This window comes from Motacilla alba, chromosome 13, assembly GCF_015832195.1.
Source record: "Motacilla alba alba isolate MOTALB_02 chromosome 13, Motacilla_alba_V1.0_pri, whole genome shotgun sequence".
Classification (NCBI taxonomy): domain Eukaryota; kingdom Metazoa; phylum Chordata; class Aves; order Passeriformes; family Motacillidae; genus Motacilla; species Motacilla alba.
Genome location: NC_052028.1, coordinates 915,215 through 939,575, shown reverse-complemented (window position 1 = coordinate 939,575; position 24,361 = coordinate 915,215). Strand labels below are relative to the sequence as shown.

The 24,361-nt window shown below is 48.0% G+C and overlaps 1 protein-coding gene across 6 annotated transcripts in view; it reads left to right on the top strand.

The window, feature by feature from the left end:
- The first annotated feature begins 5,935 nt into the window (after positions 1–5,935).
- FBXW11 (F-box and WD repeat domain containing 11) overlaps positions 5,936–24,361 on the top strand; it is a 56,799-nt gene continuing 38,373 nt past the window's right edge. Inside the window, exons 1-4 of one of the 6 annotated variants that reach the window (XM_038149980.1) lie at positions 5,950–6,085; positions 14,217–14,296; positions 16,651–16,756; positions 21,715–21,816. In XM_038149980.1, coding sequence (XP_038005908.1) covers positions 21,766–21,816 — 51 coding nt within the window. In that variant the 5' untranslated portion in view covers positions 5,950–6,085; positions 14,217–14,296; positions 16,651–16,756; positions 21,715–21,765. Of the gene's footprint in view, positions 6,086–14,216; positions 14,297–16,650; positions 16,757–21,714; positions 21,817–24,361 lie in introns of all 6 variants that reach the window. The other 5 variants (XM_038149981.1, XM_038149984.1, XM_038149983.1 and 2 more) reach the window with 5 other exon arrangements.

Below are 24,361 nucleotides of genomic sequence, written 5' to 3'. Positions count from 1 at the left end.
GTGATAAGGCCACCCTGCTCCCTCTGCATTCCCCACTCGCTTTCCAGCTGGCACTGCATGCTCAGATAGTCTGATAATGCTCTTCTGAAATGCTTCTTTTTGTCTGGCTGTAATTAAAGCCAGAATTTGCCCTTTCTGAGTTGTTATTTTGGGAGCTGGAGCTCGGCCTGTGCTGTTGTCACTCGTGGGCTACAAATGCCATTGTCCCGGGCAGCCGGGCCCGGCCGGTGGCGCTGGAGGCAGCTCTGGAATTTCACTCTGCTATTTTTAGTAAGTGGTGAAAAATTGCTCTTCCAACACTTTTGAATCGCTGTCAGTGCTCCAATAAACCAAAGGGCAGGTCCTGCCTGCTGTAAAGAGCGGGATGAGGAGGTGACCTGGAGCTGCTGCAGGGCTGAGCTGCGAATGGGTGAGGTGGGGGAGCCCCAGCCCTGCCTGGGCTGGGAAGGGGCTGTGAGGGGCCAGACATTGCTGCCTTGCCACAGCCCTGCCACTGCCCTGCCACTGCCACAGCCCTGCCACTGCCCTGCCACTGCCTCTGCCACTGCCACAGCCCTGCCACAGCCACTGCCCTGCCCCTGCCCTGCCTCTGCCCTGCCACTGCCACAGCCCTGCCACTGCCCTGCCTCTGCCCTGCCACTGCCACAGCCCTGCCACTGCCACTGCCCTGCCACTGCACAGCTCTGCCACTGCACACACTGCCCTGCCACTCTGCACTCTGCCCTGCCACTGCCACTGCCACAGCTCTGCCACTGCCACTGCCACAGCCACTGCCCTGCCACAGCCACTGCCCTGCCTCTGCCCTGCCACAGCCACTGCCCTGCCTCTGCCCTGCCTCTGCCCTGCCACTGCCACTGCCCTGCCACTGCCACAGCCCTGCCACTGCCCTGCCTCTGCCCTGCCACTGCCACTGCCCTGCCACTGCCCTGCCACTGCCACAGCTCTGCCTCTGCCCTGCCACTGCCCTGCCACTGCCACAGCTATGCCTCTGCCCTGCCACTGCCCTGCCACTGCCCTGCCACAGCCCTGCCACTGCCACTGCCCTGCCACTGCCCTGCCACAGCTCTGCCACTGCCCTGCCACTGCCCTGCCACTGCCACTGCCCTGCCACAGCTCTGCCACTGCCCTGCCACAGCTCTGCCACTGCCCTGCCACTGCCCTGCCACAGCCCTGCCACTGCCACAGCCCTGCCACTGCCCTGCCACTGCCCTGCCTCTGCCCTGCCACTGCCACAGCCCTGCCACTGCCACTGCCCTGCCACAGCTCTGCCACTGCCACTGCCTTGCCACAGCCCTGCCTCTGCCCTGCCACAGCCCTGCCACAGCCCTGCCACTGCCACTGCCCTGCCTCTGCCCTGCCACAGCCCTGCCTCTGCCCTGCCTCTGCCCTGCCACTGCCACTGCCCTGCCACAGCCCTGCCACTGCCACAGCCCTGCCTCTGCCCTGCCACTGCCACAGCCCTGCCACTGCCACTGCCCTGCCACTGCCCTGCCACTGCCACAGCCCTGCCACTGCCACTGCCTCTGCCTCTGCCCTGCCACTGCCACTGCCACTGCCCTGCCACTGCCCTGCCACAGCCACAGCTCTGCCACTGCCACTGCCCTGCCACTGCCACTGCCTCTGCCCTGCCACTGCCACTGCCACTGCCTCTGCCCTGCCACAGCCACAGCTCTGCCACTGCCCTGCCACTGCCACTGCCACTGCCCTGCCACTGCCACTGCCCTGCCACAACTCTGCCCTGCCACTGCCACTGCCACTGCCCTGCCACTGCCCTGCCACAGCCCTGCCTCTGCCACTGCCCTGCCACAGCTCTGCCACTGCCACAGCCCTGCCACAACTCTGCCACTGCCCTGCCACTGCCACAGCTCTGCCATAGCTACCCGTCTGGCCTCTCTGTGCAGGTGTCCCGTGGTCACTGCTATGGTGGGGTGGCTCTTGGCTCCTTGCTCATCTCATCGTGCCCCTTTTGGAGTCAGTTCTCCCCCATTCCCTCCGTGTCCCCAGGTGTCCCCATTGGCATTGCCGTAGCTGCAGCCCTGTGGCCATGCCCTATGTGCAGCTCTGCTCTCCCCAGAGCCACCACAGGGCCCACCCTGGACATGGCAGCTCTTGGACAGCTGGGATGGTGGCAGGGGCTGCTGAAGGACTCTGTAAATCCAGGTGAATGCCCCTTGTGTGGGACTCTCCCCTTCCACCCCAGCCACCTCCACAGCTGTGAGACAAAAGCAGTTGCTCTCCCAGTTTCTCTTTTTCAGTGCCAGGGCAGGAGTTTCCTGAGAAGCTGCTTCACCTGTTTGGCCACCAGGTTCCCACATTGGCACAAACCCCTCCTCTCCAGCTCAGGGATCCTCACAGCTGAGTTTCCCTGCCTGGCTGTTCCCTGCCAAGTGCCTGGAGAGGCCCAGGGGGCTGCTTTGCTTCCCTGCTTAGGCTCCAGGGCTTGCTTGGAGTGGGGAACCTTCAAATCAGTTTGGCTGAGCCTCCTGGGATCTCCAGATTCCCCTGAGCTGCTCTGCTGCCAGCCTGTGGAGGTAAGAGGGGCAGTGGCTCCTGGAAGGACCCTGGTGACACTGGGCTGGTCTGGGCTGTGCAGCTGCCAAGGAAGCTTGGCCAGCTCCAGGACAGCCCAGTGTGGGAGGATGTCGGGAGAAAGAGTTCAGCTCATTATCTAGAAAAGATGTAGCGAGACAAAATCCAATGGTGTCACTCCCAAAATCTTGCCCCAGGTGTGCTGTGGTGGTGTCAGGGCACGTGAGGGACAGACAGAGCCTGTGTGGGAATAGAAGTGGGGACGACCAGGGAGCAAATCCTTCCCTGGGACAATGAATGGACAAAAAAAAATGGACAGAACCGATGGCTGAGTTCCAGTGGAATCAGCCCAGGGAGACGGGGGCTCCCAGGGTTTTTCTAAGCACAGGATTACTTTTGCTTCGATACAGTGAGGCTGAGGTGACCCTCAAGGAATCCTCGCCCTGTTGCACAACACGGAGATCTGTCCAGGTCGGTGGTGCTGGGACTTTCCCTTCCACTTCCCCCCGCCCCCCCCATCCTCACCCTTGCAGGAACTGGCAGAGCAAGTTCTCTGGGACGGGAACTGCCCCACCTCCCTGCCGTGCCTCCACCGGAGCAGGGGCCTCATCAGCAGTAATTACCAGCTGTGTCCCTTCGTGGCTGCTGTGCAGATGTGTGACACAGATCTGTCACACACTGGCACAGCCTTGTCTGAGCAGGGCACACCCAGAGACTGCTCCTCAAATTCCTGCAGCCAGGTAGGCATGGGAATATTGTGCTTGAATCATGGAAACATTTAGGGAGGAAAAGACCTCCAAGATTGAGTCCAAGCTGTGCCCCATCCCCACCTTGTCCCCAGCTCAGAGCACTCAGTGCCACCTCCAGTCCTAGCCTGAACACCTCCAGGGATGGGGATTCCAAATCCCTCCAGGCAGCTCATCCCAGTCCCTGAGCACCCTTTCCATGGGGAAATTCCTGCTGCTGTCCACCCTGAGCCTGCCCTGGCCCAGCCTGAGGCCGTTCCCTCTCCTCCTGTCCCTGTTCCCTGGGAGCACAGCCCGACCCCCCTGGCTGTCCCCTCCTGTCAGGAGCTGTGCAGAGCCACAAGGTGCCCCCTGAGCCTCCTTTTCTCCAGCTGAGCCCCTTCCCAGCTCCCTCAGCCGTTCCTACTAGGACTGATTCTTTCCCAGTTTCTATCTCAGAACAAATTTATCAAAACCTGTTTTTTCATCTTATTATGCCTTGGACATGTTGCTCAGTCCTCATGAGGTTTTAAGTTGTGAGTTAGTCAGAAGCAATTTTAATTTACAGGTACAGGGGTTGATATCCCCACTCCTGCTTTCCTTGGTGTTCCACACTTGATATTTTTATAATGCTTTCCTTAATTAATTTCTATGTTTTTCTCCTTCACACATCATGGGAATTGCTTTTACCACACCATTAAGAGCAGATTACAGGAACTCCAATTCCATCTGACATCTCCTGCCAGAGTGAGACTCATCCTGATGTGCAACATCCATTGCTGTGCTGCAGGAACCCTTGGAACTGCCGGGATGACAACACTGATTCACCCTTTGTACAGATTAATTGAAGATTTCCCCCTCCCCCCCTTTTTTCTCTTTTTCATTTTCTCCTCATTTCCTTTGTCCTGGGAATCCTTCCCATACTCAGAACACCAGGCTGTGCTTTGGAAAGCACTGGGAGCCTTGTGCTGTCAGCAAATCCCTGCCCTGGGTATATTTAGACTGAGACATGCTGATTTTTTAATTTCGTGTCCCAAACAAATCTCTGCTGCCTTGGTTGATGACCTGAGCCAACGGCTGATCCCAGGGACAGAAGAATGGAGCTGGATTTTGTCCCACCTTTCTCAGTGACACCTGTGTGGGGGTGTTACACAATGGGTATAATTCCACCTGCAAGTTCTTCCTTAGGGGTTTTGATGGGAAGGGGAAGGATCCAGCTCAGCTGCCAGCGAGGCCCAGGTTTGGCAGGAAAAGGAAGGATTTTCCATGGCAATGGAGTGTCAGGGTGAGGGGCAGTGCTGCCGTGGGCACCCCTTCGTGGGTTTGGGTGGCCTCGCTAGAGGCACTTTGGGGCAGTGGCATCTCTGGGTTTACAAATGGAAATGGGGCAGCTTTTGGGGCACATCAATTTGTTACCCCCAGGTGAGCAGCAGCAGGGGTTTGATGGGAAGGGGCATTTGCAGCTCTTGTTTTACCTTTTAAATGCTCTAAAAAGGGTTTAGATCTCATGGTAAGTATTGTTCTAAGCAATTTTGAGTGAAGGACATTTCTGCTGACTCCAATGTCCTGTCAAGCAAGTGAGCTGTCAGTAAGAAAGGACTTCGCACCATTTCCATTGGTTCATCCTCCATCTCTTCACCATTTGGCAGAGATTTGAACAGGTAACAGAAAAAAATGCTTACCAGGAAGCTGCAGGTCCATTTTCATGGCAAGCCCAGTGCTGTGCTGTCACAGCACGCTGCTGCTTAGGACAGTTTAGCTTCCAATTTCCAATGCCTATGGCTGCAGTTGGTCCCTGCTGTGTAGTCAAAGGGCAGCCTGAGTGTCCTTGGTCCCCAAAGCACCTGAGCTCTGGATGGCTCCTGGATGCTCCATGGCTCCTGCGGCAGAGGCATAGTTTGCCAGCAGGATCCAGACCCTAAAGGCTGAACAAGCTGCTCATTGCCGAGGGTTGAGGTCAGCTACATGGAAATGCCCAGTGGTGCCAGCAAGACCAGGCCTAAGGCACAGATCATGACTTATTAAATAGAACTGTTTATTAAGTAAACAGTACAACATGCAGAGCCATCTCCTAAGTCCATGAATCACAAAATCCCAGACACTGTTTTGGGCTGGAAGGGGCCTTAAAGCCCATCCAGTGCCACCCCTGCCCTGGCAGGGACACCTCCCACTGTCCCAGGCTGCTCCAAGCCCTGTCCAGCCTGGCCTTGGACACTGCCAGGGATCCAGGGGCAGCCCCAGCTGCTCTGGGCACCCTGTGCCAGGGCACGGAGGGAGCCGATAGGGGCGAGTCTCAAAGGCGTTTTCCAACTTTCGATCCCCCAACGTCCAGCAGCAAACCCCGGCCCTGGCCGTGCCCACACAGTTCTACCCGCTCGGCAGCCCCGGCAGCGCGGGAAAGGAGGCTTGGCGGACCCGGGCGCTTCCGCCGCCCCACGGAGGCGCTCGCTGCCGCCCCGTTCAATTCCCGATCCCGATCCCGATCCCGATCCCGATCCCGAGTGGGCCCCTCAGGCCGCCCCCCCACCTTCTCCGGGCGCGCGCCGCTCCCGGCAGCCCCCGCGCGCGGCCCGTGGCCAATGGGCAGCGCGGGGCCGCCCCGGGGGTGGGGCCGGGCGCGCCGGGGCCCCGCTCTTCCCGCGGGCGCCGTGACGTTGCAGCGGGCGCAGCGCGCGTGCGTTTGCGCGTGCGCGCGGCGGGGGCGGGCGGGCCGCGGCGGGGCCTGGCGGGCGCGGGGCGGCGGCGGGGCCGGGCCGGGCAGGCGGAGCGGAGCGGCCGCCGCCGCGATGGAGCCCGACTCGGTCATCGAGGACAAGACCATCGAGCTCATGGTGAGTCACCCCCGGCCCCCGCGCACGCCCTCCCGCCCCCCCTCGCCCCTCCCCGGCTCAGGCCCCATCGGCGCGCCCGGCCCGCGGGGTCCGGCGCCGCCGCTGCGGGGGCTGCGCCGGGCCAGTGCTCGGCCCCGGCCCGGCCGCGCCGTCCCCGCGGGGGAATCCGCTCGCTCCCGCCTCCGCCGCGGCCCGCCCGGGGCGCCACGAGCGCCTCCGTTTCATTGAAAATAAATAAATAACTACAATTAACCCCCGCAGGAGGCCGGGCCGGGGGCACGAACCGAAAGCGACATGCCCCGGGCGGGGGGGCTCCGGCTCCAGCCCCTCCCCGGCCCGGCCGGACTCCTGCGCGCCCCCGGGGGCGGATCGGACCCCGCAGGGGGGCCTCGGGGCCCCGGGCCGGGGCAGTACCGGTGCTGCAGCTCCGGTCCAGCACTCACGGAATTTCCTAACGAGGCCTAATTGGTGTATCGGCTATACCCCTAATTAACGCTTACGCCGCTAAATTCGCGTTAGTGGAGAGGCAGCCAGGTGGGAGCAGTAGAAGGAGGTGTTGATTATTTTTTTAGTATTAACGAATTAGATCTTTATAGGCAAACATCGGAGGCCCCTTGTTTTACTGCCTTTAGGCATGAATAAAATTAAGTTAGCAGCTGAGAGAGAATAGTAATCGGTAAATATATTCTAATTTATATGTTATAAGCATAATTGCTTTTTCTCCAAAGCATATTTTGCTCTCACATACAAAATTTCTTACAGTTCTCCAGAACTGAGGGGTAAAATGCAAATAATTTCCCTTTAAGCAACTCTGAAGGTGAGCTGGGTTCAGTGGAGACATAAATGGGTTTTTTAGCCAGTGGAGTTGTTGCTAAACTACCTGATCCGGAAAATATGAACTTTCTTTAAGTGTGCCATCTCGTCTCAAAAAGGAGAAATAAAATGAAAAAGAAAAAGGAGACTCTACAAAGACTTTGTGTATCTTTCATTATTTTTACTGATCACTGAGGGCAGGGGCTTAAAAGTCATTCCTAGGGAGCCTCTTCCCCTGGTGCTGCGATCTCACACTTGCCCTGGGGGACATCAGAGCCAGCAGTGCCCTCAGTAGGAAAAGCAAGGCTGGGGCAGCTCTGTGGGCAGCTGGCTCAGGAGCAGCCTCCCAGAGAAATATCTCCTAAATTCTCGAGGTGGGAAGCATGCTCTGGTGGCTTTTTTCTTCTGTGGAACAGTCACCAACACTTCTCAGCTTTGGGTTCTTTGAAGTGCTCAAATAGCACTTGGAACTGGAAGGTTTGGCTCCCTCAACTTTGAAAACCCCCACTTCTTTTTGTGTTTTCACAAGTGCTCTCCCATTTTAGTCTCTCCTCTTTGTGGCCAGGTTGTATCAGGAGGAAGCAAATGGGACTTTTGTTGGTGAGTGTTGTATCCTCCACTTGCTGGAGCTGGGAAATGTGCTAATCCATGCAAACATCAGTGGGGCTTGTAGGAGTTTTAGTATGTAGTAGGAGGTTTTAGAAATACACTTTTCTCTCTTTCACAAGAAATGGATGTATATAAAATTTGAATAAGATGAACAATTAATTCTGTCATTTCCAAGAGAAAATGGTGCTCTCTACAATGTAGTTGGTAGTTGAATTTAATGTTAACCTTAGTAGAGGCTTGCACAGGATCACTTGTGTTTCAGTGGAGATGTTTCCCTAAAAGCATTGAAAATCACTCCTAGATGCAGACATGGAGGTTTTGCCTTCTGGTGTGGTGCAGAAGGGGAGATTCTCCAGGAGATTTGTTTGAATCCACAGGGCAGAAGCTCTTTGGGCTGAGTTCCCTGTTGGGGATTTCTGTATGATCTGGAAATGTAGGAAACTGTATGATCAGTGCTGTGGGAAACATCCCAAACCCAGGATCATCCCAATCATCCCTGGCAGACTTAAGGGGATGCTGCTCTTTTTAAGTGTTCCACATTCCTAGAAGCAGATGTTTTATACCTCTCTTTGATCAGGGAGATGGGGTTTGGTGCATTGCTTCCCTCCCATGCCAGGGATGAATCTGTAGTAAATACGGGAGCAGAGTGTGATCTGAGGAGCAAATACATCATAATTCTGAGGGGTTGATAAACAAGAGGTAATGTGTCAATATGCTTATTTTAAGTTTCAGAACACACTGCTCTACCCATCAACTGTGCCTTCCCTGGATTGATCATTTGCATTTATTTAAAGGGAAATCAGTCATGGAAATAATACTGTTCTATTTTTAAGTCTGGAATCTCAGAGAAATACTTCAAGGTTTCAGAGTGACAACTTTGATTTGCTGTGCGAAGTTTTAGTGAGTGTTCCAAGCCACTGTGTCCCTCAGGACAGCTGAAGGCTTTCCATGCCATGTGCTGCTTCTGTGGGTGCTGTCCTCCGTCATTTCCAGGGGGATGAGTGTTGAGTGATGCCATTCCACGTGCAGGTGGTGTCCACCTGCGCAGGTGGGATACCTTGAGGTTATCTGGGACTGACTGGGCTGCCCAGGCTCATGGTGTCTGGCAGGGTTGAGGCTGGTTCACTCGTGGGCTCAGGGAAATGCTGGGTGTGAGCAGGCAACTGAGGGGTGCGGAAGTAATCTAGAACAGATGGAGGATCACTCACTGAAAGGGCTCTTTCTGCCCCTGGTTTTGGTTTTCTCAGTGAAATTAGATAACTGTGACCTTTTTGCTCTTTTAATGAACCGACTGCAATGCTTTGTGAAATGAATTTTGTTGCCTGCAGATCCAAGTTGTGTATAAAATCCATGTTCAGTTGCATCAACACTGTGATTTGCATTTTCTTTTAATATCTGCTAAAAGCCTTGTGTTCTTCATTTTCCCAGGACCCTTCCCATAATTGTTATTTAGTATTACCAGCAGCTTTCACAGTGTGGGAGTGTTAGCTGCTTAGGTTGTACTGAGGTGGTTGTAACCAAATACATCAGTGTGGCGAATAGTTTGAGGGGCTTTTTATACGTTTATGGGGTGAACTGTATGCACCATGAGATGTGGACGGCATAACAAAACAAATCTGCTGCTCCCAGGCTCCTGTACCCACTAGCCACCTACGGGAGATGGCTCCTGAGCAGGAATCTAGCTGTGTGGAAATTCTCGCACTCTCCGAGCTTATGCCCTTCATGTTTCACTGTGGCCTTGCTGCCCTAGCTGCTCTCCAAACACAGGTCCCTGTGCTGGCAGGTTAAGTTCAGCATTCACTGCCTTGTGGTAGGAGCATGAAAAGGTTTGGGAAAGGCCGTGCCTGGCAATAAAATGGGCAAGCACTTGTTCACACTGCTATCATTTGTATCTTGAAGTTGTATATAGGAAAATAATCTTCCTAACACACGGCCTTCCGTATCTAGAATGCTTCTCTCTGGCTCTCCTAAAACAATCCGGTGTTTAAGTACCTTGGTAAATAATAAATGAAGAATTATAATTTAATATCTTGCCAAAAGTCTTTCTCTTTCTCCTGGCAGGACTTGATGTGAGGTGGAGGTGTTCAATTCAGAGGTACGAGTCTGAGAAGGAAGTGTTTCACACAGGCCTGCTGAGCAGCAGCAGCTCCTGCTGTAAATCACTCCAGGGATACCTGAATTTTCTTGGGTTACTGCAACTGGAGATGCTTGTGCCCCCAAACTATTTAAAGCTTAAAGTGCAAAATAAATCCCAACATTCTGCTTGAAACCTAAAATACAGCTGCTGTATATATATCTCAGTAGGGCTATAGTGCTCTGGCTTTTTTCTTCCCTGTCTTAGTCATTGCAAGCCAAGCAGGCAGTTGGATTTGTGGGGTTTTTTTTTTTCACATACTCTTGGAGGAATCCTTCAAAGAGTTGACTTTTGTAGCAACACAGATACAGGCAATGATCATCTTTGCAGCTGAAACAAAGGAGATACTGTTCTAGCTGAAATGTGACTGGTTCTTAATTGAAGCCTGGGAGTAGATGGAGTGTTAGTAAGGTATTTGTAAACCTGTGTGTAACCTTGATGTGCTTTCTTCAGCAGGATAACGATCTGTTTGCTTTGCTGGTATCTTTGTTTAATCTTCAGTAGCTAAATGAGCAGAGTTGAGAGCTGCGTGTTGGACCGTAAAGCATGCAGGGTTTTATACATGGGGGAAAAAACCAATGGCTGGAGCATACAGCTAAAGAGGTGGTGGTGGATGGATTTGAGGAAGGCACAGCCTTAGGATGAGCCTTGAGGCAGGGGATGTGAAGTCTGTGCTGCTGCCAGGCTCTCAGAATGACAGTCCCGTTTCAGAGAGTGCCTTGCAGAGGAAGGATGCAAGTCTGAAGAGAAGAGATTGCTGTGACTTTGGCAGCAGTGCAGAAAATGGGAAGGAAGAGCTTAAGAACATTAGAGCAAGGCAACTGCACTCAGAGCCGGCGGAGTGGTGAAAGGAGGAAAACGGACAAAGGATTGTGGAAAGCTTTATCTTTTGGGAAGGGTTAGCTGAAGCAATGGCCTGACTGGGGAAATGAGATGGCAGAGAGAAGGAGGCTATAATAATGCAGAAGTGTGTAAAGTTATCTGAGGTTTCTGATGATGGTGGCAGTAGCCTTCAGATAATTCAGGTGAAGGAAAGCTGCAGATGTGCCAGTTGTGGGGGAACTTATGAAACTAAATTGCTTTTGGTTCTTAATGAAAGGAAGTTAACCAATTCTAGGGGAGACCAAGCCCTGGTGTTTAACCAGAGGCTTTTTAAATCTCATTCCAGGCTTAGAGATTTCTCACTTCACAATGCAGTTTTCTATCATGACAAAGTTCTCCAAGCTCTGCCTGGTGCTGAGCTAGTGAGGTGCAGCAGAGGAAGTTCCCTGCAGTCTGGAGCACGTGCTGGGCTCATCTGGGTGAGTGTGACCAGGCAGCTTTCGGCTCCATGGGCTGACCCAGAGCTCTGCCTGGGGGCCGGGAGCTCCCGGCGTGAATCCCTGTGCAGGTGTCCATGTGAAAAGAGATCCTGTCTCTGCAGGCAGCTGCTGTGGGTGCAGCTGCCCTCTCTGAAGTGCTCTGGGGTTGGTGCTTTGAAAAGCCCATCTGCCTTTGCTGCGTGTCAGACAGTGCCGGCTGTGTCCCTCAGGATACAGAGCTTTGAGCACTGCTAAGATTTGGGTCACTGAGGAGTGTTGTGAGCAGCATCACAGCAAAACAACCCGCCTTGTTACAAGCTGTACCCTCAGAGAGACCTGGGAACGTTCTTTGAAAGATGGATGTACCTTTTCATTTAATGTTTTCTAAAACACCTCTGCTGCTTGTTAAATCAACTTGCCGTGTGTGTCTGGGTGTGCTGGGTTTATTGCCTTGCAGTTTAGAGGTCGCTGGTGCTTTGGCATTTCCAGTTGCCTGACCCTGGGCAGCTCAGAGTGCTTGTCCAGCAGTGTGCTCAGGGAGATTGCTGATGGCTTTCAGATGAAATGGATGTTGCAGCAAATGTGCCAATGCTAGAGGAATGATGTGTGGGAGAGAACAAGAGACTGTGCTTAAGAGAGGGCTGCTCTGTGACAAGGAATTTTTTTTTTTTTTGCAGGGCAGAAAATGAAGGGAAATGAGAATATTGACTGAGTTGTTTAAATTAATGCTGATGGATAACAATTCTTTCCTATTAGCTTTTTCCTTGGGCGATGTCTTCTTTATACGGATGCCACCATTTATGTTGTTACATAATCTGATTTCGTGGTTTGATTTTTATGGCATCATTATTCACAGAAAATTCACTTTTTCTGGAAATTCCCTTCCTTCCCCAGTTTATTGATGTATTTATGAGCTCAGTGGTGTGACATCTGACAGCCTACTCCGTTTTCCTGTGCCACTTCCACACACTTCCCAATATGAGCAATGCATGACTGAGAGCAGATAATGCAAAAATAACGCAATGCCACTGGTGTTTTAACAACGAAAAGCATTGACTGTTTCTGAAAACTCAGTTTGCTCCTCATGCGGGCTAAATTAACAATGGGGACATTTGAAGGCATGTTGTTTCTTTGGTGCTTTGTTAATCCACATTCCCCCAGGACTTGCATCCTTGTTCTTCCACCCCAGGAAATTAACAGTTTGGTGTGAGATCAAAGAGTAGTTCAGCTTCCTGGGCCCATTTGTAGGATGAATACAGATGGAAATTTGTAAGATGTAGGTAGGGACCTACTTGCTAGGAATAGGGAGTGATGTGTTTTCTGGGTAAAATGACAAAAAAAGCTTTTTGGGTCAACTTCAAGCTGTTGGCAACACTACAGAATTTTGGTTTACTCATTGACTTAGAGGATAAGAGGAGAATCACTATATGTGTGTGTGTGTTTATATATATATATATATATATATGTATATAATCAGTGTTACAAGTTTGCTCTGAGTTTCATTCTTTTGAGGAGTTCTTCTGAATGTGGAGTTTTGGTACAAAAGTTGTGCCAATATGCTCTGTTTGCCTTTTTGAGTGGTATGAGCTTGTGTATTTCAGCATGGTTTGCACGACGGAGCTGTTTTCAAGTCTTCCAGCCTTTGCACTGAAGCCAATTTTTGATTTTCAGACAAAAATGCCCAAATCTCTTTGAAAATCTATACTCAGAATTTGCAAACCTTAGTAAGTTCCAGCTTGGACTTGATAGGGAATCTCGTTGGCAGTTCTCTTAGGGCAGGGGAGGACTAGCCAGGGAAACTTGTTATTCAGGCTGTCTCCAGTGTGCCAGGCCTTCTGGAGACAAAAATCAGACCTGTGCTGTTACACTTGCAAATAATGTTAAGGTTTGGCTTCCTGGAGAAGTGCCTCTCCTTCCAGCACCCTGCTGGCTCCGCAGTGACTTGGCAAATTGGTACATTTATATAATTTGATAGCTGGCTTCTTGCTGAGCTATATTGTACTCTGAAAATTCTGAGTCATATGCCTTGACATCCTAGCACTTTCCTTGGCAGCCTTAAAAATCATGCATTGGACATGGTACTGGGCCTACAGCGCTGCTTTGTCCTTGAAACGCTGCCCTGGGATTGACTGCCTTTGCCAGTGGCTGGCAAGCAGGAAATCACCCCACCATGAAGATGCTCCTTTCTTTAAGGAGCTGTGGGCACTCAGGACAGTCCTGTCCTCATGGAGACAGTTTCTTGGCGCAGCTGGAGACAGTGGCATTTTTTCCACCCTTCTGTGAGTTGCTGAAGCTTGATATGTGGGGTACAGCAGTGGAGGCTGTGGTTCGGCTCTCTGGAGGGGCTGCAGAGCAGAGAGGGTGAGAGGTGGTGGTGATGTGTTCCTCTTGGGATGTTGCATCATTTTGTTCTCACTGCTGGTAGGGGAAGCTCCATAGGCCATGGCCTGAAGTTTTTGAAGCTCTTGGTGGAAGTTGCATGGTTTGGTCTCTGTAGGCTGAACTTTCTGTTGCACATGGAGTATGAGTTTTCTACAGACCCCATCTTCTCTGAGGTGTCACTTTCTAGCTGCTTTAAAGTAGTCACACTCTCACTGTGCTTCTGGCAGGACTGGCTGGAGGCCTTTTATCTCCCTGCTTCTGCTTGGCAAGAGGTGACTGTTTCTTGTCTCAGGTGTACAATGTCTTACTCTCTTCTGGTTCTGGATTGTTTTCCAGAGACGCAGTAGTACTGCAAATGTACTGAATACAGTGCTGTTGTTCCCATCAGGAGTGTCTTGACAACTCCATCTTTGTGATGCAGACGTGTAAGGCAAATGAGGTCATTTTGAGCCTGGAAACAGGGAAATAATCATTGCAGTAAAGTGCTTTAGAGGATGTTTATGGCAGACCAGGAGAACTGCGTTGAGCTGTTGTGCAAACCTGTGTTCTTGGAGCAGGCCTGCGAGGTGTGAGCTGATGGTTGAAGCTTTAGGACTTGGCTTTGTTATTTGTGTTGTAGCTTCTCGTCTTCCTTAATCTTCGCAAAGTGAGCTGTACCCAAAACCCCTTGTTTGGGTGACCCATGGTAAGGGAAGGAGCAATTTCTTGTCTGTAAATGCGTTTCTCTGTCTTAGATCCACCAATCCGATGACCCCACTAATGTAGTCGGTCCTGGGCTGGGCAGGTGCCTGGGCTGCCTTGTCTGTAACAGCATTAGCAGTAATTGGGATTTCGTTCAAGAAAGAAGTAGATACAACCAAGCTGAAGATGATTGGCTGCTCTCTTTTAACAGACAAGTCTGAGAAGGAAAACCCATTCGAATCCCCTTTCATTCTGGATTGGTGGATCTGAAGCCCAGAAACAAAGTTTCAGGTAAGAAGTCACCCTGTACTATATCTTGCTGCTTCTGCTTAGATGAGTTTGTCCGCACATTCAGTCCCTCGCTTTAACTGCTTCATGTCCCCCAGATGTTAGGGCACAGGGAATCAGCTGCTGAGCTGAGTCAGACAGAGCATGGCCAGGAGATACAGGAGCAGTACTGGAGGGAATTGCCAGTCTGCTGTGGAGCACAGGCCTAGGAACACGAGGTGAACTTCTGTGTGTGCAGGAACAGGCACAGAGCCATTGGCTGCCACATCCTGTTTCTGGAAGGGGAGAGCAGCCTTGTCAGTGACTGTCTTGGGCTCCCTGTGGAGTTCAGGGAGGTCCCAGCTTTGAGTTCAGTCCCTGTCCTCTGATGGATTCATCAGAATTGGAAAGAACTTCTCTGGTTATTCCTAGGACAATTTCCTGTAGCTTTTCTTGCTGAAATGCCATTTGAAATTCTGTTGTGGGCAGCACTTGGAGTCAGTGTCCTAAATCCTTCATGACCTGTCAGTGTGAGGGTTTAGCCTCAGCTGTTTTGGGACAGGTGTAGGGGCAAGGGTGGCAGGAGAAGCCTCACAGTGACAGTGGGTTTATTTCAGAGTAGGGGAGAGCCATTGTACTTGGAGTCACATTCCTCTGAGATTTGGGATGCCTACAAAAGGCTACAAAAGTTATCTTAGAGGTGGGTTTGGAAGGTGTTTGTGTGCCTCGGGAAGGCAAGCTGGGTCCCTGGCTGGCAGGAAAAGAAAATTATGTGTGTTCAATATCGTATCTGGTGTGAATGGGAGAGCTGTACCTCCCAGTGCCCAGCTTTACTGTAAGTTGGTGCTTTGATGGACTTGGCAACTTATTTCTAAAGTCACTGTGGACCAATGTACCTGGATTCCTGTGGACAGTAACAGCAGTAATGCTCAGCCTTTGTGTGTTCTCCTTTGTAGGCAGTTACTGCAGTGAATGGTGAGGCCTCTGTATTTAACCTCCTGTAGCAGAAACTCTGTAGGTGCTGTTGATCTCGTGCATGGTTTTGATTCTGCATTTGTTTTGCTGGTGTGGTATTTTGTGCCAAAGTTATATTTGAATTTAATTGATAAGTACATTTATAATTAATTACTTGTGCAAAGGTTTCCTGGTTTGAGTTTTTGAGTAGTTGAGTTTTACTTGGTTAGGGTGGAGAAATCTGTTTTAGTGTGACTCTTAAATAAACCAGAGGGAGAATGTGAGGGAAATACTTATTAACCTTAGACTGACACGTTTCTTGCATTCTCATCTAGCATCAAATTGAATTTGTTCCACACTGCCATCAGACTCACTTTGGAGTTAAAATTGTAAAATAGTGTCTTTCTGTGGAATATTTGCTGTTCAGGGTGTGCCTTTTTCTAAAACGAGAGAACAGGGCGGCAGAAGCAAACTTGGCATCTTTAGTGATGAAAACTGAAAAGAGGAAATAATTTAAAATACACTGAGCAGGGAAAAAAAGAGGAAGCATAAATGAGTGCTCCTGGTAAACAAGATCCTCAATGTTATTTAATATTGCTTAACTTTTGGAAACATCAGCCAGCCTTACAAAGGCAGCAGTTGAGCTGAGCAGGTTGGAGGCTTTGCTCTTGCTTGTGTTTTGAATGTTACATTTCAGAAAGTGCCATATGAGGCAGCTCTCGGAGCTGTGGCAGTTTTCCTGTGCAGCCTGGGGTGTGCAGCCCTGCCTGGGAATCCCGAGTTTGTTCCTGGCAGCCCAGCCTCCACAGGCATTGCAGCTGGTTGAGTGCCTCTTCCCTGCCTTGGCTGTTGTAGGATTTATTGTTAGCTCTGTTAGGCCTCAGCCTTGAAAACCTAAGGGTCTGAGACAGCTTTTCACATGTTAGACAAGTTTCAGCCTTGTTTTTCTCTGTGTTTGATGCCGTGAAAGTTTCCTGTGTGATGGACAGTGCTGGGTCTGTGTTGCCCACTTGGGATTTGCCCTGAGCTGCTGGCTGGAGATGTCTGTAAGTCCCTGTTCTGCTGCAGGAGAGCAGAAGAAGGTGTTTTGCTTTAGAAATGGCCTTTTTAGTGTAACATAGGGGATGTTAGTACAGAAAGGTGTATCATACAACTGTGGGAGTTGGGGTGTATGTACATGAAGGAAGCAAGGGCTTATCTAAATGCTGTGTATTTTGCAAAATTGAGATTATTTCAGTTAATGTTCAGAGTGGCTCATGCAAACATTTTAGGATTTTCTCACAGTCCTTTGTATCTTCTTGAAAACAAGCTGCTGCATCTCATGAGTCTTATCCTGATTAATAAATTATAATGGAGTAAGATGGCTATTCTATTCAAAGAAAGCATTTAATCTTCTCTCCACTGAACCCATATTCCTTTTGTAGCACTGACTGTGTGTAGCAAACACGCTTTGATCTTCAGGAGCAGAGTGGGACAGCGTTATCCATCAGCCTCCTGTGAATTCAGTGTCCTATCTAGAGCATCGCTGTGGTAATAAGGAGAATTTCTCTGATCAATTATTTTCCCTTGTCTTGCTTTAAATTTCCCGATTCCTCACTTAGTGTTTTTCCCAAAATGCAAGAGCTTATGTGCAGATCTCAAATGGCTGTTGGAAGGTTATTCCATTGAGCAGTTTTAAAAACTATTGTGAATGGCAATGATTTGGCTAAATTGATTTTCCTAATGGCACTGTGACTCAGTTATTGGTTACCTATTTTTTTAGAATGATCTGATAACAGTAAAAGAATAATCAAAAATTTTGCACAAGTTAAAATTAGTTTTCCACTCGGTGGGTATTTATTTTTGAGAAATTAATTTTTGCGTTTGTAGCTCATGGAAGGGGAGAAATCAATGCAAGAGTAAATTATGTCTGAAACAACGTTGTTGACCCGGGAGTCCAGTTTGGCTGAAATTGAAGCAGATTGCTGGAATGCACATGTAAAACTCCCTGGGGTGTGGAAATGTGTTGTATGGATGGTGCTCCAACAGCCTTCTGAATCCCCCAGGCCCAGTGGGGTTGCATTTGGCCGTGGGAAAGGCAGTGATGTGATGGCACCGATTCCAACAGACTTGTGTGGAGCACGTGGGCACAGGGCATCTCCCTGGGCACAGCCTGGCTGTGGGGTGGCAGCAGGAGGAGTCCAGAGTGCTCCTGTTGATCAGGCAGTCGTGGCTGTGCCTCCAGAGGTGTGCAGGGACTGTCCCTGCCAGCCGGGCTGTCCCTGGCAAAGCTCGTGTCACCGCTCCCTGCATGTCCCACCCACTGTTCACACAGACCCTTGGATGTTCTGCTTTTCCACCTGTGCACACTCATTCCCAGCCCAGGGCTTCACCACTGCTCTGCTTGGCACTGTTTGAAGCCTGAACAGGAAATCACCAGGTAAGATCTGGAGGAAATCCCAGCCTGCAAACCGGGAGGGAGTTGGAGTTGGCTTCTGTTCCTGCCGAGTGTAAAATAATAATGAAGGCCTTGAAACAGTGTTACTGCTCATATTTTTATGTTTTAGTGTGGTTAATGCTGATTTTTGAGGAGATATGAGCTTGCCGTTAAGTTGGAGGAGGCAGTGTAAGCCTTTCCCAGGCTGTCAGACTGCCCTCAAATCCAAGTTTGCTTTTCAGAGCACCTCTTGGGCTGCATTAAACTGGGCCGCCAGCCATGGAGAGGGGTTTAATTAGCACCACTTACCCATGAAATTATCAATATTAAGTGTTGGTGGAAGTAAATACCAGTTGTGTTGGCCCAGGCCAAAGTAAGCAAACCAGGAAGTCACCATTGTTGAGCAGCATGTGAATTTCTTACAGCTAAAAATCTGAAAAAATTGACAGTGAAGGCTGAGGTTATTTGGTTGTACCTTTTTTGCATGTTTTTGCCTTAAGACCAGAATTTCCCAAGCTGTAACCACACCAATAAATTTGGATTCCCTAAATTATCTTGTATAAATAAAATGAATGCAGTGAAAAATTTTGAGGTCATAATTTTAATATTTTATAAAACTTGCAGCATAAGTCTGAGTTATGTAAATGCTGTCATTCTTGTTTATGACACTGCAATATTGCCATGCCCTGGGTTGCAAAGGTGTTCTAATTCCATCAGAAATACAGTCTATAGGCAAGTCTTGGGCAGTTTAATGGGCTTTAGAGGATAAATAAGTAAGGGTTTTTTTTAAGGGAAACAAAGTGTGAGGATTTCTGTGTGACAGTATCAGATGCACTGAAGGAAGTGATTTCTGGGCATGTTACACTGCTTTAACTAGGCCGTGCTGTAACCTGGGAGAAGTCCAGAGTGAAGGAAAACTTTAGGATAGGATAGTTCAGGACCTGAGGAAGTGTTTTTTATACCTCCATCCTAAAAGTTCCCAGCTACCAAGTTGGTTTATTGGATGCACACTGCTGTCTGCTTTGCTATTAATATAAGAAGTTCTTAACATTTAAGTTTTAAAGACATTTAAGCATCTTCCCTTTTTACTGAGGATTTATAGGTTTCTCTGGAACGCAGCATTTTGTATAGGCTGCTTAAATTTGAGATTTAAGATTGAAATGTAAAGCTTGAAATGCAATTCCTGGGGCTAGACCACCAAAGCAGTTCTTTGTGTATGGAATAAGCATCAGTCATCTAATAATAAAATTGGAGTATGAATCTTTGCAAGCACAAGGCATTGAAGTGACCAGAATGAGAGTTTCTATGTCTGATCCCTCCTTGCCCTGGGTCTCAAAGCCCCTGTCAGCTCTGCAGATAGGACCTCCAGGTGATCCACTGCCCTCAGAATGTGAGGCAGTTAAAGCTCTGCATTGCTAATTACCTTATTCCTTAAAATCTGAGTTTCAGTGGGCCTTACCTTAACCTGTGCAGTTCTGATCTCTGTGTTCTCATTTAATTCTGTGCCTGTTGGCAACTGGCACTTTCCCCTTCCCAGACTATTAAACAGTGCTGCACCTCCCAGGGCTCCTGGTGAAAGAAGGGCCAGTGCAAGGTGAAGCCTTTGGAGCACTCTTAAGCTTTTATTCATGACAGGGTCAAGCAGTAACATGTCAGGGAAGCACACAAATATTTGCACGTTCCTGTTTTCGTGTGAAGTGGGACACAATATTTAATTTGTAGCATTGTGCAATAGCAGTGCTGCAGCTGAGTGTCCAGAGAGTTTTTGTAAAGCCTTTCATGCAGGGTTTTGTAGTGCTGTGAGAAAGATTTTGTGTAGCTTAACCTTGACATGGAAATGGCCTCGGTATCTAATGCATTTTGAATTAAAATTTTTAAAATGTTCTCAAGTTACCCATTTTTCTCTTAAGCACTTAAAATTCAGTTTATTTAGCTGGAGTAGTTCTTAAACTCCCCTACATGATAACCTCTAAACCAGTGATTTTTAGCTTATAATTTGTGGACTTTTACAGGTGTAGATTCATTATAAACATTATACTCAGCTTTGTACACCTAATCTGAACATCTCAGGAGAGGAGTTTGCTGTGTTTTTTGTCAATGACTTTTATTAAGTCACGTGAGCAAAATGACTTTTTTTTTTTTTATCAGGCCTGTATGTTTAAAAAGGTTTTTGGGCTTTAAACAATACCAGCAGAAATACCCTGAATTGTGCTGGTTCAGTGTTGTAGAACCACCATGAAGATATTGTCCTAAATAGGGACAAAGAATGAAACAGATTGGAACAGGAGTTTCTTGAATTATACACTCATATTTGAAAAACAGACCTATAAAAGTATGTATCTTCAGTCAGTGGGTTCTAACAGTATGTCCCATCTTTTTTGAAAATATGAAAACCTCTGTTTTTTGGTGTCTTCTTGAAGTTAAGGTAGTTTCCCTGTTGTCACTGATTGACTGTCTTAGAAGTGTCCTGGGAACTGAATTTCCAATGTTAGTGTGAGGACATGTCAAAGTTAAGTAATGCAAAGTAATGACAGAGTAATTACTTTATAGCTAAATCCCATTTCTCTATAAACATTAAATAAACTTTAAAAATTTTTTAGTAATTGATAACTATGGGTTTGTTTTGCTATTAATGAAAGAATAATACAATGAAACATAGATATGACTATTTTTACCCCGTCCATAAGATATATGCTCCCACTCTTGCCGTTCCAAGTGCATAGCACAGGAATCCCTGTGGAATCAGCACCTTCCTGCTGGGTAAGAGAGGGAAATTCAATGTGTTTTGGTGCTGCTAGGGCCATTCTTGTGCTGGTTTTGCTGTAATTTCTCTCCTTGGCATGGAGATGAAAATATGAGTCTTCCTTTTGTTTTATTCATAGGATATGAAACAAAAAAAAGTTTTTTACCCTTCAGGTGCTCTGGGCTCTCTCCCCCTCCTTGCTGCTGGCACAAACTGCTTTCCATGAGGCTTCACATCAAGTTATTCCACTTTCAGCTTTGACCTGTCTGGGGCTTTTCTTTCAAAGTTTTGGTGTCCATTGTAACTAAATTGGAAGCCTGTGTGGAAAATAGTGAAAGCTCAGTCTGTGCCAAATATTGCAGCTGGGTTTGTGCACTGCTTGATGCTGAGGAATTGAATCCTTTTCTTTAACTTTATCTGGTGTAGGTACTGCTCTGTCCTTAAAAGGAACTGGGAAATAATATTGTGGAGCTACAGAAGTTTTGGGGAGTCTGTCTGCATCAAACTTCTTCAGAAAAGAAATAAAAGGGCTCTCCAAACTTTTCCTAACTTCTCATGTTAGCAGTGGGGAATTTGGTAGTTAAGCTCAGGTGGCAGGAAGAGTAGTAAAAAGGAGTAGCCAGAGGATGATTTGGCTTTAGGATATCTTCAACTATAATTCCAACATTTTTCCCTAAGTCATTAGGATTCCTTGATTAAGCAGAATTGGTCATGCAATTTGAGCTTAGCTAAGTGTGGTTCCTCTCTAAAATGAGCTCCCATTGTCAGGTTGTCTGTCCCAGTGCAGAATAAAGAACCGCAGTTTGTTTGAGAAAGCTGACACACTGGGGAGTGCCAAACCTTAATTCCCAAAGCTCCTCCAGGTGGATTCTAAAGCCTTGCCACCTCAATGGCACCTCCTGGCCTCCTGTCCCCAGGGGAACTGTACAGGGCACAGCTGGGCAGGGATTTTGGCCAGGCTGGGTTGGTGGGTGAGGCCTCTGCCCCAGAAGCTCTGCCGTGGGCAGCAGTGTGGGTGAACTAAAACTCTCCTGGTGCTGGGAGTCACTTAAACCGTTCAGCTGGGCACTAAAGCCACGGGGTTACAGAGGGGGAAAAGAAGCTCAGGCCAGAGGGATGGCTTGTTCTGGACAGGCCAGAGGCATGGCTTGTCCTTGATTGCTGCACAGGATCTTCAGTGGTTATTTTACCCCTGGCCGCTAACTGTGATGAATGTAGAAATAACATAGATAAGTACCCACGTTAACATACTAATGAGTTGCCTGCCTTGAGTGATTTGTTGTGGCATCTAACTGCTTCTTCTCTTCCTTCCTTTTTGTCACCCTGCAGTGTTCTGTGCCAAGGTCTTTGTGGCTAGGCTGCTCCAACCTGGTAGAGAGCATGTGCGCACTGAGATGCCTGCAGAGCATGCCCAGTGTCAGATGTCTCCAGGTGCCTTTCTTCTTTCTTGTTGTAAATGTTATGCTGTTGAACTTGTGTTAAACTCTCAGGACTCTGTTAAATCAAATTGTTTAGTCTGCTAAATGTTTTTTGTGCATCCTTTTCTGAAATCTTCTACTTAACTGCATTGTAGGAGTGACTCTTTAAGGGCTTTCTGTGCTGTAGGGCCGGGGGGGAGCTGTTGTGTTCAATTGCCTGTTTACTGACATTGTGATATCAGTAGCATAGTTGTGCATGTTGCCTGCTATGTTTTGCTTTCTCGTTTAACTTAAAAATAACATAATGAGCTTTGCCGTTTCTCTTAAATTGCAATGAACTGACCAGCCTGTGATATTTGTGTGATTTAATTTAGAAAGGATAAGCTTTTTTATTTGCTCCTGTGCGTGGTCCTGGGTGTAGCCTTACCTTAGTCTTTGCACGTGTTTGAATGCAGAATAGTGAGCATGGAGTCCTGGGGTCTTTGGGTTGCCCTGTTAACTCAGCTTTTTAACTTTTAAGAAGTGAAGAACAAGGGGTGGGGTGGGGGGTTGGTCTGCATAGAAAACTACTAAATCCTAAGTTGTCTGTTTTTTTTCTTCTAGTAAGCTGTTGGAGCTAACTAAGCCTGCATAACTTATAGATGGGGAATTACTGCTTCATTGGTTTGGGAGGGATTGAAAATGATAAAAAGGGAGCTTTTGGGACCAGTTAACAATTTTTCCCAGGATATTTACCTTGGAAGGAAAATGCTGAACATGTGTAGTAACTGTGTGGCACTTCCCAAAGTGTTTCCAAAACATTTTTTAGCAGAAAACAAGGATTATTTAACATTAGTCTGTTTGCATAAGAGCATTATTCAGTGGATCAAGTCTTTCATGTGTATAAAATGAGTAGTTAAAAGAAATTGCTTTTTCTGAATGCAAATGAACAGTTGAGTTTTGTCACTCCATTTGAGGTCAGCCACTGGAGAACATCAGTGTCTTACCTTAGAGAGTAACCAGTTATTTCAAAACCTCTCTTCTCACCTGCAAAATGTGGCCACTTGAAATTCAGCAAATCTGAATTTCAGAACCAGAAATTCCCTCAAAATTTTTGTTAAAATACAAATCTGTTTTTCCATTGAATGCTTTATGTTTCCAATTTTGAAATAGTATTCAGAGAAAGGACAAAAACTCATGTCCAAGACAAACGCCTAGGTGGATAATTGAGTTTTATAGAAATGAACGGTCTCACGGCCGAATCATTGCTTATAGAACAGTGCCTACAGTCATGCCAGGGCAGAGTCTCAGAGGTTTGGTGTCTGTCTTGGCAATAATTACAAGCTACTTCTAATTTCAACATGGTTGGATTGTTGGGGTGTCTGCAGGGCCAGGGATTGGACTTTGATGATCCTCATGCGTCCGTTCCAGCTCAGGATATTCCATGGTTCAGTGAAATATTGTGCCAAAATAAAGACTTTTTTCTTTTTATTAAGGTTTGATTGTTTCTGTAGAGCTGCAACCAGAAGAGGCTTTGAGACTTTTGGAAGTGTCTGTGAAGGATTATTTTTTTTTTTTAAAAAAGTTCACCTTTTGGGTGTGTGACTCAGTGATGTCTGAAGGGGAACTTGGAAGCAAAAGTGGCACCAGCTGCTTTCCCCATTTATTATTTTTGGCACAGTGACTTGCCCTTCATAGTTTCCTGAACCCTAAGCCCACATAGAAATCAGGTGGGGCACAGGTAGCAGGAGCTCTTGATTCTGTAGCACACATTAGTTAGAGTGAAATGGTTAATAGGAAGTGCTGGAAGGGAAATACAGAAGCTCTTGGTGATTCACAGAAGTCACCTGGGACTGTGTCTGTTGTGTGTGGTGTGTGTAGAGTAACCAGTGAACAGGCCAGAAAGGGGGAAGAGCAGTCTTCACTCTGGAGCCTTGGAGAATCTCTTCAGGAAGCTCTTACTCAGTTCTGGGGCTTTTTCAAACCTTTAGGCTTCAGCAGTCACCTGCCATCCATCTCAAGGAAGAAAGCAGGTCTGCTTTTCTGTGAGGTTGTTAACAATCATCAGACCTAACAAGACTGTTTAAAATCAAGCTGTAGCATTTCAGCAAATCCCGTCTGCCCATGGATAGGGAAGGTGTTCCAGTTCTCAGTCTGGGTGTGTATTCTGTGCTTTTCCTCATGCAGTAAAATACCCTCATAGTATTTTAAACCTTAGTACTTTAAACCCTGCAGTTTACTGGAGAAGTATTTGCTTTCTGCATTCTGTGAGCTGTTAGTGAATGTAGAAGAGAAACAGGTAATTTATTTAAAAAAAAAATTATTCCTATTTGTGGTAGTTGATGTTTCTTCTCATCTACACTGGCTTTTGGTTTAATTGATATTATTAGGAAATAAGGTCCCTGACACTTAGCACTTGTTTCTGTTACATGGAGAAGTACATATTAAGTGCCAGTTCATAATACTTGAAACTGCTACAAGGCCTTATTTTTAACTGCTTAGTTACCTTTAACGATGCTTTTGTACATGAACACGCTGGTATCCAGTAGCTCCTGTTTTCATTTGCTTTGATATGGATT